The sequence below is a fragment of the Nannobrachium achirus genome (assembly GCF_963921795.1).
Source record: "Nannobrachium achirus genome assembly, chromosome: 21".
Lineage (NCBI taxonomy): Eukaryota > Metazoa > Chordata > Actinopteri > Myctophiformes > Myctophidae > Nannobrachium > Nannobrachium achirus.
The window spans coordinates 41,002,437-41,014,630 of NC_137828.1; the positions used below are offsets into that span (position 1 = coordinate 41,002,437).

The 12,194-nt window shown below is 39.1% G+C and overlaps 1 protein-coding gene across 5 annotated transcripts in view; it reads right to left on the bottom strand.

Annotated features, from left to right (window-relative positions):
- Positions 1 to 1,252: 1,252 nt before the first annotated feature.
- myom1b (myomesin 1b) overlaps positions 1,253 to 12,194 on the bottom strand; it is a 66,697-nt gene continuing 55,755 nt past the window's right edge. For all 5 annotated transcript variants that reach the window (XM_080752201.1, XM_080752198.1, XM_080752199.1 and 2 more), the window contains 15 exons: positions 11,875 to 11,981; positions 11,230 to 11,274; positions 10,979 to 11,115; positions 9,903 to 10,047; positions 8,687 to 8,746; positions 8,513 to 8,580; positions 8,288 to 8,401; positions 7,282 to 7,369; positions 7,157 to 7,195; positions 6,961 to 7,066; positions 6,089 to 6,252; positions 5,150 to 5,186; positions 4,951 to 4,973; positions 4,497 to 4,552; positions 1,253 to 2,590 (listed from right to left, as the gene is read on the bottom strand). In XM_080752201.1, the coding sequence (XP_080608327.1) occupies positions 2,336 to 2,590; positions 4,497 to 4,552; positions 4,951 to 4,973; positions 5,150 to 5,186; positions 6,089 to 6,252; positions 6,961 to 7,066; positions 7,157 to 7,195; positions 7,282 to 7,369; positions 8,288 to 8,401; positions 8,513 to 8,580; positions 8,687 to 8,746; positions 9,903 to 10,047; positions 10,979 to 11,115; positions 11,230 to 11,274; positions 11,875 to 11,981 (1,444 nt within the window). In that variant the 3' untranslated portion in view covers positions 1,253 to 2,335. The remainder of the gene's footprint in view (positions 2,591 to 4,496; positions 4,553 to 4,950; positions 4,974 to 5,149; positions 5,187 to 6,088; positions 6,253 to 6,960; positions 7,067 to 7,156; positions 7,196 to 7,281; positions 7,370 to 8,287; positions 8,402 to 8,512; positions 8,581 to 8,686; positions 8,747 to 9,902; positions 10,048 to 10,978; positions 11,116 to 11,229; positions 11,275 to 11,874; positions 11,982 to 12,194) is intronic.

Below are 12,194 nucleotides of genomic sequence, written 5' to 3' on the forward strand. Positions count from 1 at the left end.
CAAAGGTGGCGCTATAAAAGGCTGATGTGAAAAATGCAGGGCAAAGGTTTATCCTTAGCCTCTAGGGAATGCGCTTACAAAGTTTGAAACTGATCGATGGAGTTATAGGTAAAACCACAAATCGGCCTGTTATAGCGCCACCATGAGGCTGATTTCAAAAATGTTAAGTGGCATTTCTTCTTCGACCTAGTGGGAACATTTGTGCGCGATTTCATGATAATTGCACTTTGCGTTTGGGATTTGAGGCATTTTGTTCCAAACGGCTCAATCCTACAAACTTTGGAAGCCAATCTTAGCCAATCAGGATGGAATATGAAAAATCGGACAGATCCGTGTCGATCACATGACAGTCGAGATACTGCCTACCGATTTGTAGGATTTTTGGACAAAATCTGTAAGAGTAGTGCACAGAAATGTGTCTTGCGAACATCGGCCACTAGGTGGCGCTAGAAAAAGCCCATTTGAAAAATTTAGGGCAGAGGTTCTAGATTGGCATCCAGGGAATGTGTGTGCTCACTTTGGCAGCGACCGGGCCAACGGCGACTGAGATTAGCTGCACACAAACTGCGAGGACGCACGCACGGACACACGGACACACGGACGGACGGACGGACAGACAGACGGACGGACGGACGGACGGACGGACGGACGGAGGGGAAAATATACTCTCCCCCATGCCTTCGGCTGGTGGAGACAAAAATAGGTTCAGTTTCCTGAAAGTTCTGGTTCCACCTTGCAGTGGAAAAGGGGCTTTAGACACCTTAGATACCTCTGTCACTCCATTGTGAGATAATATCATAATAGCAGTCCTGTGGTGACACTGATGAGGTTGAAGTGACAGGTTTTTATACCTGACTTTGTATACGTTCATTACGTTCCCACTTGGACTTACCTTAAATGTCTGGGAAATGGCAGATCAACTGTTGCGCAAAAGTGACTAATGTGTTTCCTCACTCCCTAGCTCCTTCATACAGTATACCATTGGTCATCAATGTCCATGTGCAAATTCAAATCGATTCAACTCATAAGGACAGACAGAAGGAAGGAAGGAAGGACAGACAGACAGACAGACAGACAGACAGACAGACAGACAGACAGACAGACAGACAGACAGACAGACAGAGGTTTCCTCATTTTACAGTAAAGCTAGTAGAATGAGTATTTATTATGGGTACTAGAGGGTTCAAAACACAGTGAAAGAACTCCAGGGGAGGTGGTGAGGGAACACATGCTCTTTTTTATTAGTGTTTTCGAGAGACAGGGGGCAAAATGAAGTGATAGCAATATGCAGTGACAGTGATGTCAAATCGCTACATAAATCACAGAGGAAGAGGCATCGTAATCACTTTAAATGAGAGGGAAGGTGACATGTCAGCAGAATCACAAACAAAAATACATGTGAAGCCAGGTGATGTCACGAACCAAACAGTGATAGTGAACAACAAAGTCACTAAATGAGAGTGTGGAGCACGTAGAGTGTGGGAGCACGTAGGGTGGTGATCACAACAGACAGACAAAAGCAGTGGAGGTGATATCACAATTGTCCGTGGTCATTGTGAAGGAAATGGGACACACAAGAAACTCTGGTAGAATCCATTCAAAAATTGCACATTACAGAATTTCCTCTGTTTACACTTGGTTCATCATCTCTCTTATATGACCCACCGTATCACTACTGTACCAGTACTGTTCTTTGGGCAGTTTAATTCTCGCTTTGCGTAAATTGCAGCAAATAAATACAACCATTCACTTCTCGACCTGCCACTTTGAAACTTCACACAAACAAAAAAAAAAAATGAAAATTGCAACAATTACATTTTTGGGTGGGCATTAATGTTACAAAATGCTTTTAAGCAGAGAGTGACTTTGACACTAGCGGACAAATAGTGTAGTAGTACACAAAGGTTACTTTCTGTTTGAATAGTCTAAATCTTGGCCATTCTTTGGATGCTTCTCTGAACTTTTTGGACATTTCATTTAATTTCAGTTCATATTTGAAAGTGTACATCACCCCCAGAGTTCCTGCACCCTTTTACAGGTCAATTTGAACACTTACAGAGTTAAATTGACAGTCAGGACATTGCAGTGTATACACAAAAACAAAATGGTGTTTCTTCTGTGGTTGAGCTGCAGCAGTATATAGATAGCACCAAATTAGGTTTTATGATTAAGAGCCAATGAACCACTTTGGTTGTTACTTAGCACCATTTTAGTTTAGCGTGTACACTATCCAAACACCTCCATCAAATACTCAAGTTTATTTTTCTTCCTTTTTTTCCACAGTGCGCTATGATTTTATACATATTTACGTCAAATATCTTTGGACCACCTTTCTTTATTTTTTCGGGGCCTCTTCAGTGGAGAAGACACTTACGGTGAACTCCGCGCTCTCCGTGCCGAACTTGTTCTTCACCAGGATGCTGTACTTGCCGGAGTCTCCCTTGTCCACCTTGGTGACGGTGAAGCTGGCGAACTTGCCCGACTCAAACTTCAGCTTGCAGTGGTCGCTGGACACCAACTCCCTGTCATTCTTCAGCCAGGTGACCTCTGGCACGGGATCGCCCGAAATGTTACAAGTGAGGTTCAGGTCCTGAGGGAGATAGAAAACCAGCATAATAATAACCCGTAATATTTGCATAGTAACAATGACTTAGCCTGACACTCAGCCTGAATTGAAAAGGGTGTGGCTAGCGATTAAGGGTCTGGGACCAGGCTAACAATGACTAGGTTTCCATGTTGTGCGCGTTGTCGTGCATTTCGTTTTAAAGATTCACAATGGGAGAAGGATTATTATACATTGGTTATTATTGCAGGAAGCCGATCTGTTGAAATTCAGTTCACAAGATCGACTGCCCTGCCACCTTCGTCTATAAACAAAGTTAACCACTTAAACCATCTAGACTAATACTTAAGACAGATAACTCAAATGTGATTTCCTAATCAGATTGGGGTTGGATTGGTTTTATGCAGTGTGAACGAATACAAGAATGTTCGGCCCAAAACACGCCCTCCCCGGGTAAAGTCCAGCGACCTCGGAACGGTTGCCACAGATATTCCTAAACGTAACCTCAGTAAAACTTTGCCTAAACCTAACCTTATTCCTAAACATAACCTCAGTAAAATAGGACTAAACCTAACCCTATTCCTAAACATAACCCCGGTAAAACTATGCCTAAACCAAAACTGATTTGGCTCTTTACTTTTCCATCTACACCAAATCTCTATGCCAGCCAAAAATAGCATATATATATATATATATATATATATATATATATATATATATATATATATATATTTATATATATATCTGCTACTTCCCACTAAGCAATTTGGGGGTTAAATCGCGTTCAGATGACGTCTTCGCCTAAACCGGACGTATAGCTAGATCCAGTCTGTGACGAGTTTAAATGTTAACGTTTTTTCACCGTCTATGCCAAGCCAAGCCATTGCATCACCGTCATTTAAACGCCTTTAGCGGCCCCTAGCGGCCGCCGAAAGTAGTGAAAATTTAGTGAAAATGATGGCAGCCAGCAGGATTTAAAATCATTTTTCCTTAGCTCTGAGAGCCGTATCCTACCCGTACCACCGCAGCTGATCGTATTTGTGATGATTTCTTGCACTGTTATTATTTGACACTGGGAGTCGACAGGGTTCAAACTCAGGATCTACTGTACTTGAAACCTGCGCGCTAACCGCTCAACCACGGCAGCTTGTGATTCAAAGGGGTTCCACCAGCTATTAGTAGTTGACATATCGCTTCCCGCTGTTCGTTTGAGGTCGGTGCATTTGTTTGACAACACAAACTAACTTTATATTGATGCATAGCTATAAAACGATTTTATTTAATCATTATCGTATGGTGGGGGTGACATGCAGTCTTGTGTGTTTGTGGCTGTTGGTGTCAGAATGAATTATGTAACTCAGAGAAGTAATAGTATGCTGTCATGAGCAGCGTACCACGGCATTATGCAATTATTTAATACACTTTTAGAATTTTTCAAAGGTATTGACCAGCACGTCTTTTAGACGGCTATAAGATGTGCAATGGCCAGAAACTGCTCAGTGGATGCAATCAACTATTAAGGTAAAACCGGGAGATACTGTTAGCATCCGATAATGAACAACTTGATAAAAATGTATTTAAAAAAAAGATGGTCTAACACACGTTTGTCCTGAACGGTAATATATCGTTATTATGGAAGCGTTCAGATGACGGCTACAACTCAACTAGACTATATAGTGAAATTGGTTCTTAAAATTACTTTAGTCCAATATTTGAAAACCAGGTGTGGATATTAAAGCTGTTTTTTTAATCAACAAGTATGGAATAATGGATTAAATGTAATCAGCTACAATCGGTCTATAGACAGACTGACGATAGACGGTTCAAATGAGGGCTAAACATAACCATTGGGCTAAATGACGGCTTGTGTTTACTGGGTTGTGGCTAATGTTGTATTAAGTGATGTTTCTCAGTCTCAGCTGAAGCTGCGTACCTTGCCCTCCTGGATGGTGACCACATCAGGCAGGCCTCCTGCAACTCGAGCACGATCTGAAAGCAACAGCAGTATAACTCAACACAAATCTAGAGTAGAAACGCAATGACATATAAATTAAGCTCACGAAGGATGGCTTTTTTCTGGGCAGAAACCTTGTATCTTCATATTTAAACTTTTTATTTCTCGTAAATGAACGCCCTACTTGATACTACAGAGTCACACAAAAGCAAAAAGTAGCAGATCCACAAGCTCGAAGCGCGGTGCGAAGCAACGCGTTTTGAGCTTGTAGATCTGCTACAGTACTTTTGAATTTGAATCCTGAAAAGTAACAATTTTGGACATGTGAGGTTTCTACCCAAAAGAGACAATATACTGTACACAAGCTGGAAAGGAGACGCATTTTGTGAGACACTTCACTCAAGCTCAGAGTGTTCAATGCAGCAGTACTTACTTCTCTCTGCTGTAGCAGCAGCTCTGATGATGGGGGGAAAGACAGACGGAACAAGAATTACAGTTAAGAGTCAGGACATTCCTACTGCTTCTTTGTATACTTCCTCAAGGGCGATACAATAACACTGAATCAATGCTCATAGAGAACAACAGTAATAGAGATCGACACCACATAACTCCACAAATGATGGAAAACTCACTTGAGTCTCTGGAATTCTGCGTACGCGTCATCATACGCTGCAACACAAAAAACGGAACATTGGTACAAAGTGATATGGGTTAGAAAACGCCACCATGGCTTGGTTCAAGCCAAGGGTTCAAGGTGTTCCTTATTGTTACATCTTGTGTACACGTACATAAGTGTAATCTGTCATTTGTTCTGGTTCCTCAGAAATTTCAGCAGCATTACAATTTACAGTTTAAGCATTTAGCAGATTAATCCAGAGCGATTTACAGTAAGCAAGGTAAATACGAGGTAATCATATCTATACATCAAATGCATAGAAATAGAGGAATAGTCATCTAGGATCATAGGTAAACCAAGAACCTGTCCAAGAATCAGTCTAAACTAGGGGTCAGCAACCTTTTTGAAATAAAATGTGTTTTTATTTTCTAAATAGTCAGTGTGCCATGTCAACATACATTTTAATGACACGCCATCAAACATTCTGACGTATATTGATTGTCAGGACATTGTTATAACGATCATTAGATTCAGAGCAATAACCCACCTATCTCCCCGTCCCCGACTCCCTCCCCAGTCAAAGTTCAGAGTTTTATTGAATGTAGAATTATTTGCACAATCTAATTTGCTGCAAATTAGGTGACTTAATTTAATTTACCACGTTTAAAACTATATTTGATTTTAACATAAAAATCCTTTCTCTCACACTTCTGCCAGTGTGCCAGTGATCACCTTCCCCTGTGCCAATGTTGGCACTTGGCCTAAGGTTGCCTACCCCTGGTGTAAGTATGATATAAAAAATAATAATAATCTGTACCTTGACTTTGAATCTATACACAGTTAATAATATTAACATAGTAAACATAATACTGTATACAACAAGAGGAAAGGGGGGGGGGATAATCAAGCAAGTTTGTAGAAGTCCACCATGATGCATTATGTGCATCCATCTCACCTTGGCCTGACAGTTCAACTGATCTCACCAAACCACCCTTTCCGTCATGGAACACGATGGCATATTTGCCCGTGTCTTTCTCTGTGGGCTCTGAGATCTGCAGCCACAGCTGCTCCCCCACCACGCCGCTCTTGATGCGATCGGTGAAAGCTATGGCGGAGTCCCTGGAACAATACAAACAATGACATGTGTCAGTGTTTCTCAAACCTTTTCATGTTGAGGACCCCCAAATTGACACTTATTAGACCGCGGACCCCCCATTTGAAAAGATATGCCCCATAAGAGAAGATTATTAAGGCTCTATAGCAGTGATTCCTATTTTAATTTCAAGGACCCCCCAGTTTGACAAGCAAAAAATCATTTGAACCACTTTGTCCATTTAAACGTTGGCTAATAAAAAAAGCAGATGTACAATCTCACGTGAGCTTGCACATCTGCTATTTTAGATTATTATCTTATTTATCTCTAAAATGCACTTTCAAGAGCATTTTAGTTTCTTTATTCTTTTGTTTCATCTTTAAGATGGTTAAGCTATGGTGGAGGCCCTGGAACAATACAGACATAATGTGATGAGAGATTATGTGATGTGGCAAATATATTATGACAAACACAGAAATAAATCAAATAGCACACACTATAAAGTCCCAACTGTTCAACCCTAGCACAGAAATAGGGGAAACCCAATTCTGGTGCTGGGAACATTCGCAGAAAATTGCAGATCTACAAGCTTCCAAACACACCGCAGTGTGACGTGTTGTGAGCTCGTAGATCTGCTATTTTCTGCCAATTTGGTGGTGTGGAGCGAAAAAAGAGCTGACCAAGTACAGAGGTACAGTTTACTAAGTCTAGAGGGTTTACAGTGGTTAACTTACTTGTATTGCCAGGTCACTTGGAGTAAATCATTATAGTAGCTGACAAAGGTGTAGAGTCGAATGCCATGTTCTGTGCTTGTGATTTTCAGTGGTGTAGAGGAGTTGGCTAGAGAAACACACAGTTTTGTTATGGATCACAGAAATATTACGCTGTAATGACTAAACAGCGTTATAATGGATATTAGTCAATGCTTACCGATAACACTGAAAACTTCATTCATCAAGTCTTTGAAGCCTTGAAAAGAACAACATTTTTGAACATCATTAATGTGCTATATTAATATAAATGCTGAATTGTACCATATATTGTTGACAGGTTACCTTGATCTGTCAAATTCAACATGGACTTGTCCTGTCCTCTGTCATCCTTCAAAATAACCTCGTATACACCAGCATCTTTCTTGGTAATCTGGAAACAATAGCAACATACAGTAGAGAGTCACAACCAACGCTGACTTTGTCTCAAAAGTATAATTTGAATTTTAACAGAAAAGACAAAAGCTTTTCTCTCCTGCTATGAGTGCTGCAGGACAACACGTATATACGACTCAAAAGGCAAAAAAGATGGACAGACAAAACTAAATAAAAAAAAATAAAAAAAAGCACTCTCAGGCAACAACCAACTAATGGCCATGCGTTTATAGAACGAATCCCAACTTGAATTTTCCTCCGGATTATATCGTCGAATTTGTCTGCGACGTCTGTGGCCTTGGCTGCGGCGGAGCCGGACTGAAATGGAACAATTTTTATGTGATGTTATGTCATGTTCACAGGAACATATTATTATAGGCTGGAAGGCTAGCATCTCATATCACGCCACGTTGACAGACGAGACGACCACACTGAGATGACGATGAGTTTTGAGGGACAGAATAGGAACAGAAATAATAAAGAACAGGACAGATTAAACAGGGCAGATAGAACATGTACATATAGATGTTGATGACACTGTGTTTAATTGGGTTGATTTGATTTATATGTCACTTTTCTATAAGTTATGATTCCTTAATAGTATAATGTAATTTGACGACAAGATTATTTTCCATTTCAGCTTACACTAGCAAGGTGTAAGCGGAAATAAAATCAAATCCTTTAGTGATAATTTGGCTACAGAAGCTAGAGCTCAGGATGTTGCTGTGTGGATGGATGCCCACGATGATATGTGAACATGACACAAACAGACAAACATGTGAAAAGGTGGAACAACAGGAACATAGTTCACATTTATAAATGCAAATGAATTTACATCTGTACGATTGTACAAAACAGTTATATACAGGTATATATATACATAGTCTCACACAAAAACGTCATCTCATTTCCTTACCTGAGTAATCTCCAGTTTCAGCACTCCCTCTGTGAAACCAAGCTGCTCATCTGACTTGATCTCACGGCCATCTTTGTGCCACAGGGCTACAGTCTCCTTCTTGATGTTGCCAACCTTTAGAAAAGCAGAAATGCTACTTAAGGTGATGTGTGTGACAGAATGATAGCAAATGCATATTCCTCAATAAAGTATTATACAGCACAGAACATTTTGATAAACTCTCACCTTGCATTTCAGGATTACACAGCATTCTGCGGTCACCTCGTAACTCATGTACTCAACAAAGTGAGGCCCTGTGACAAAAAAAAGGCAGTCATTATTACCACACGAAACTGACAATCAAAAGTTATTACGTTAATTCTATTAAAAATAAATAAATGCCATATGTGATTGTCATACCTTGCTTCCTGTGCCATTCTTTCCTCTGGAAGTCTGATTCCTTCTGCAGTTGCTTGAACACTGGAAGAAAAAAAGAAGAAAATTATAAAAGTTAGTTGTTGTGATGAAATTGAAATTGATGAAATGTAACTAATTTGTAGTTGTGCTAATATTTGTCTGATATTTGTAATGGAATCCTAGGGGGCATTTGTACTGTTTACAGAGTGCTTTTACTGCCCTCTAGTGCTGAACTGTAAGTTCAGTGCAACTGTCATTTGTGTTGAGGTCTGTTACTAAATACTGTATATTATTACAGTACTAAAGTTAACTAACTTAAAGTGCATGAAAAAAGCTATTAACAGAAATATTACATTTCAAAGTGTATTAAGATTATATAATCAAAGTCACATCATGGTGCCCTGAGCCTAATTATGTATGAACTTAAAGGGATGAATCTCTAATTCAGTTTTGATACTGTTTTTATTGGTGTGCTTTTTAATGAGTAGTTTTTAGGATTTATTTTTATTATTATTAGATTTAAAGTAGAGTATTTTGCTGCACTGTTTGTTTTTATTCTTTTATGAATTGCTGTCTTAAACTAGGAGAAACACAATTTAGTTTGCTCTTTCTAAATCTGCTTGCAGACAGAAAGGGATGAATGACAAACAAAGCAATCTTGAATCTTGAATCTTGATAGACTATATACCACAGAAACAGCAGAATAAATGATCCTCTAGCACAAGGATCTTCAACGGTTTCAGGCCAAGGACCCCTTAGTTGAGAGAGAGATGAAGCAGGGACCCCCAACACCTGTTCATAGATTCCATATAGTTTATCGTTTGTCAGCACAATCGTCAGTGTATTTTGGATTCATGTCAATTTGTGTTTTCAAATATTTAACCACTTGAACCGTCAATACTTAGGCCTAATAAACTTGACCTTTCACTCTGTACTTAGTCTGCTCTTTTTCCCCTCTACACCAAACCTCTTTGCCGAAAATAGCCAATCTACAAGCTCAAGCTTGTAGATCTGCTATTTTTGGCTAAAGTTCTCAGAATATGGACGTTATGGTTCAAGTGGTTAATAATAATATACAGTAAAAAAAAAGGAGAAAAAAAGTTTCTATCACACAAAGATTTGGAGGACCCCCTGTAGTAACTCTGAGGACCCCCTGTTGTAGACCCCTGCTCTAGCACCATTGAGAGTTGGAGTGTGAGATTGTGACAGCCAAACTTACCATCTCCAATCAGCACCAAGCTGGACTGGTTGGTGGCCTTTCCATCCAGCATCCGGAAGGTGAAGGTTCCTTCGTCTGCTGCCGTCAGAGTCTCCATGATCAGCTCAATCACACCTGTATTCTTGTCAAAGTTCATCTTGTATTTCTGCAAATCAACATCAACATGTTTACAGATTTCACTCTCTAGTGCAGACCTGCTTGATGTGCCTAAAATGACAAATATGAAAAATGAAAAAATATGGTTAAGCAGCATTCTGCTTAAGAGACAGGCAGCCTCTGTGGATAGCTTTAAAGCACAGCTCAATACCTATTTCTTCACTCTTGCTTTTAGCTGAACTTTTAAATCCCTGTGCTGTTATTCACGACCACACTGTTCTGAAAATGTTTTTACTTTTCTTTTTTGCTTTGTTGTAATCAAGTGTACTTTCTGTTAAGCACTTGTGCTTCATTTCTGCTCTGTAAAGCGCTTTGAGCTGCATGCATTTCATGTCATGAAAGGTGCTATACAAATAACGTTTATTATTATTATTATAATTAGGTTATAAGTAGGTTATCAAAGGATTGTTTTTATAAATGTTTTTAATTATGCATAACAATTTATAACAAGGTTTATGAAGTATTATAACTTATAATAATATGATTTATAAGTGCAGGTCATAATGCATTAGAAACTCAGTGGAACAGCACATACTGTAACTACCAGGTAACACTTAAATGTAGGGTCTAATGCATTATAATCACATTTATAATGCATCATAATGCATTATAATGCACATATAATACAACTTCTAACAAAGACACTTTATAACCAACTCAGTTTTAGTTATAATGTGCTGTTCCACTGAGATTATAATGCATTATGACCAGCAATTATCTGTTATAAACTTTGTTGTAAGTTGTCATAAATGATTATTAACATGTATAACAAGTGTTGTAAATAATGTCTTAAAAGTGCATTATAGTGCATAATAAATGTGATTACAATGCATTATAGACCGGACCTTTAAGTAAAGGGTTACTGATTATTATTATTATAATTATTTTCTTTTTAATATACTGCTTTAATGCTCTCTGACCTCTCCCTGGGAGATAATGTTGTCATTGAACACGTAGTCCACTTTGGCGTTGGCCGAGATCTTCTCTGCCTGGAGCCAGAAACGAACTCTGCCTTTCTCCTGTAGTTCCACCGCTAGCTCTGTCTTCAAGGGAATAACTGGGAAGACGGAGCACGGGGGTTAGTTAGAGTCACCGAATATGAAGAAAAGTCAGACCCCGGACACATTCAAAAAAAGGAGAAGCGGAACTCAGTGTGGGGATGGATACTCACTGGGGAACTTGTGGTCATGACTGATCTCCAGCAACTTTTTCAACTCTGTAAAAGATGGGAAAATATTTCAAATAAGGGTTGCAGAAATCATCAGTTCAAGAAGAACAAGAAGGGAAGAGAACGGGTTACCTGATTACCGGTATGTTAATTCGCTTAAGCCTGTTAGCAGTCTCTCATCGTCTAATATTAATACATGAAATAAACTAATCAAATGAATATGCACAAATGTTTATGGCTTAATTTTCCCATGAGCCTTAAAAACATCATCTTCAAATGTAATACCTACGATCAGATTTGGTCAAATTTAAGACTTTTTAAGACCTTAAATTCCTTAAGTGTTAAATTGATTTAAGACAATTTAAGACTTTTTAAAGACCTGTGGGAACCCTGTGTAAGGATATTAAGGATCTCAATGGAAAATAACAAATAAGCCTTGCCTTACCTGAGTTTCCTTTTAGTTGACGTTGTTTAAGTGAACTGTACTGTCATGAAACTGTACTTTACCTTTTCCTATCCAAAACTTCTAATAAATAACTCATTCAATTAATCAAAAGCATAAACCATCAGCCCAGGCGAGTTTCTTTCCGGCGACTCTTCTGGTATTCATTTCAAATACCACATTACTACTACTACTGCTGTACATACCCTCATCTGTCAGAGTGTAGCTGGCGGAAGCACCATCGGTGTGAGTAACGAAACATGAGTAAATTCCAACGTCCTCCACATCAGGAGACGCAAAAGCCAGTTTGGACCTATGGTGGATAATGATATCACAGTGATTATTAACCACGTTGACCCCAGAGACCCTATTTTGGGCATGACATTATAGGTAGATATTTTCAGTAACAATTGCCCCCCTAAAATAGCAGAACTACCGTACAAGCTCACAGCTTATAGACTTAATATCTTTGCTATTTGTATGACAAGTATATCGTTGCAGTCAGGTAGAAACCTCTGATCATTTT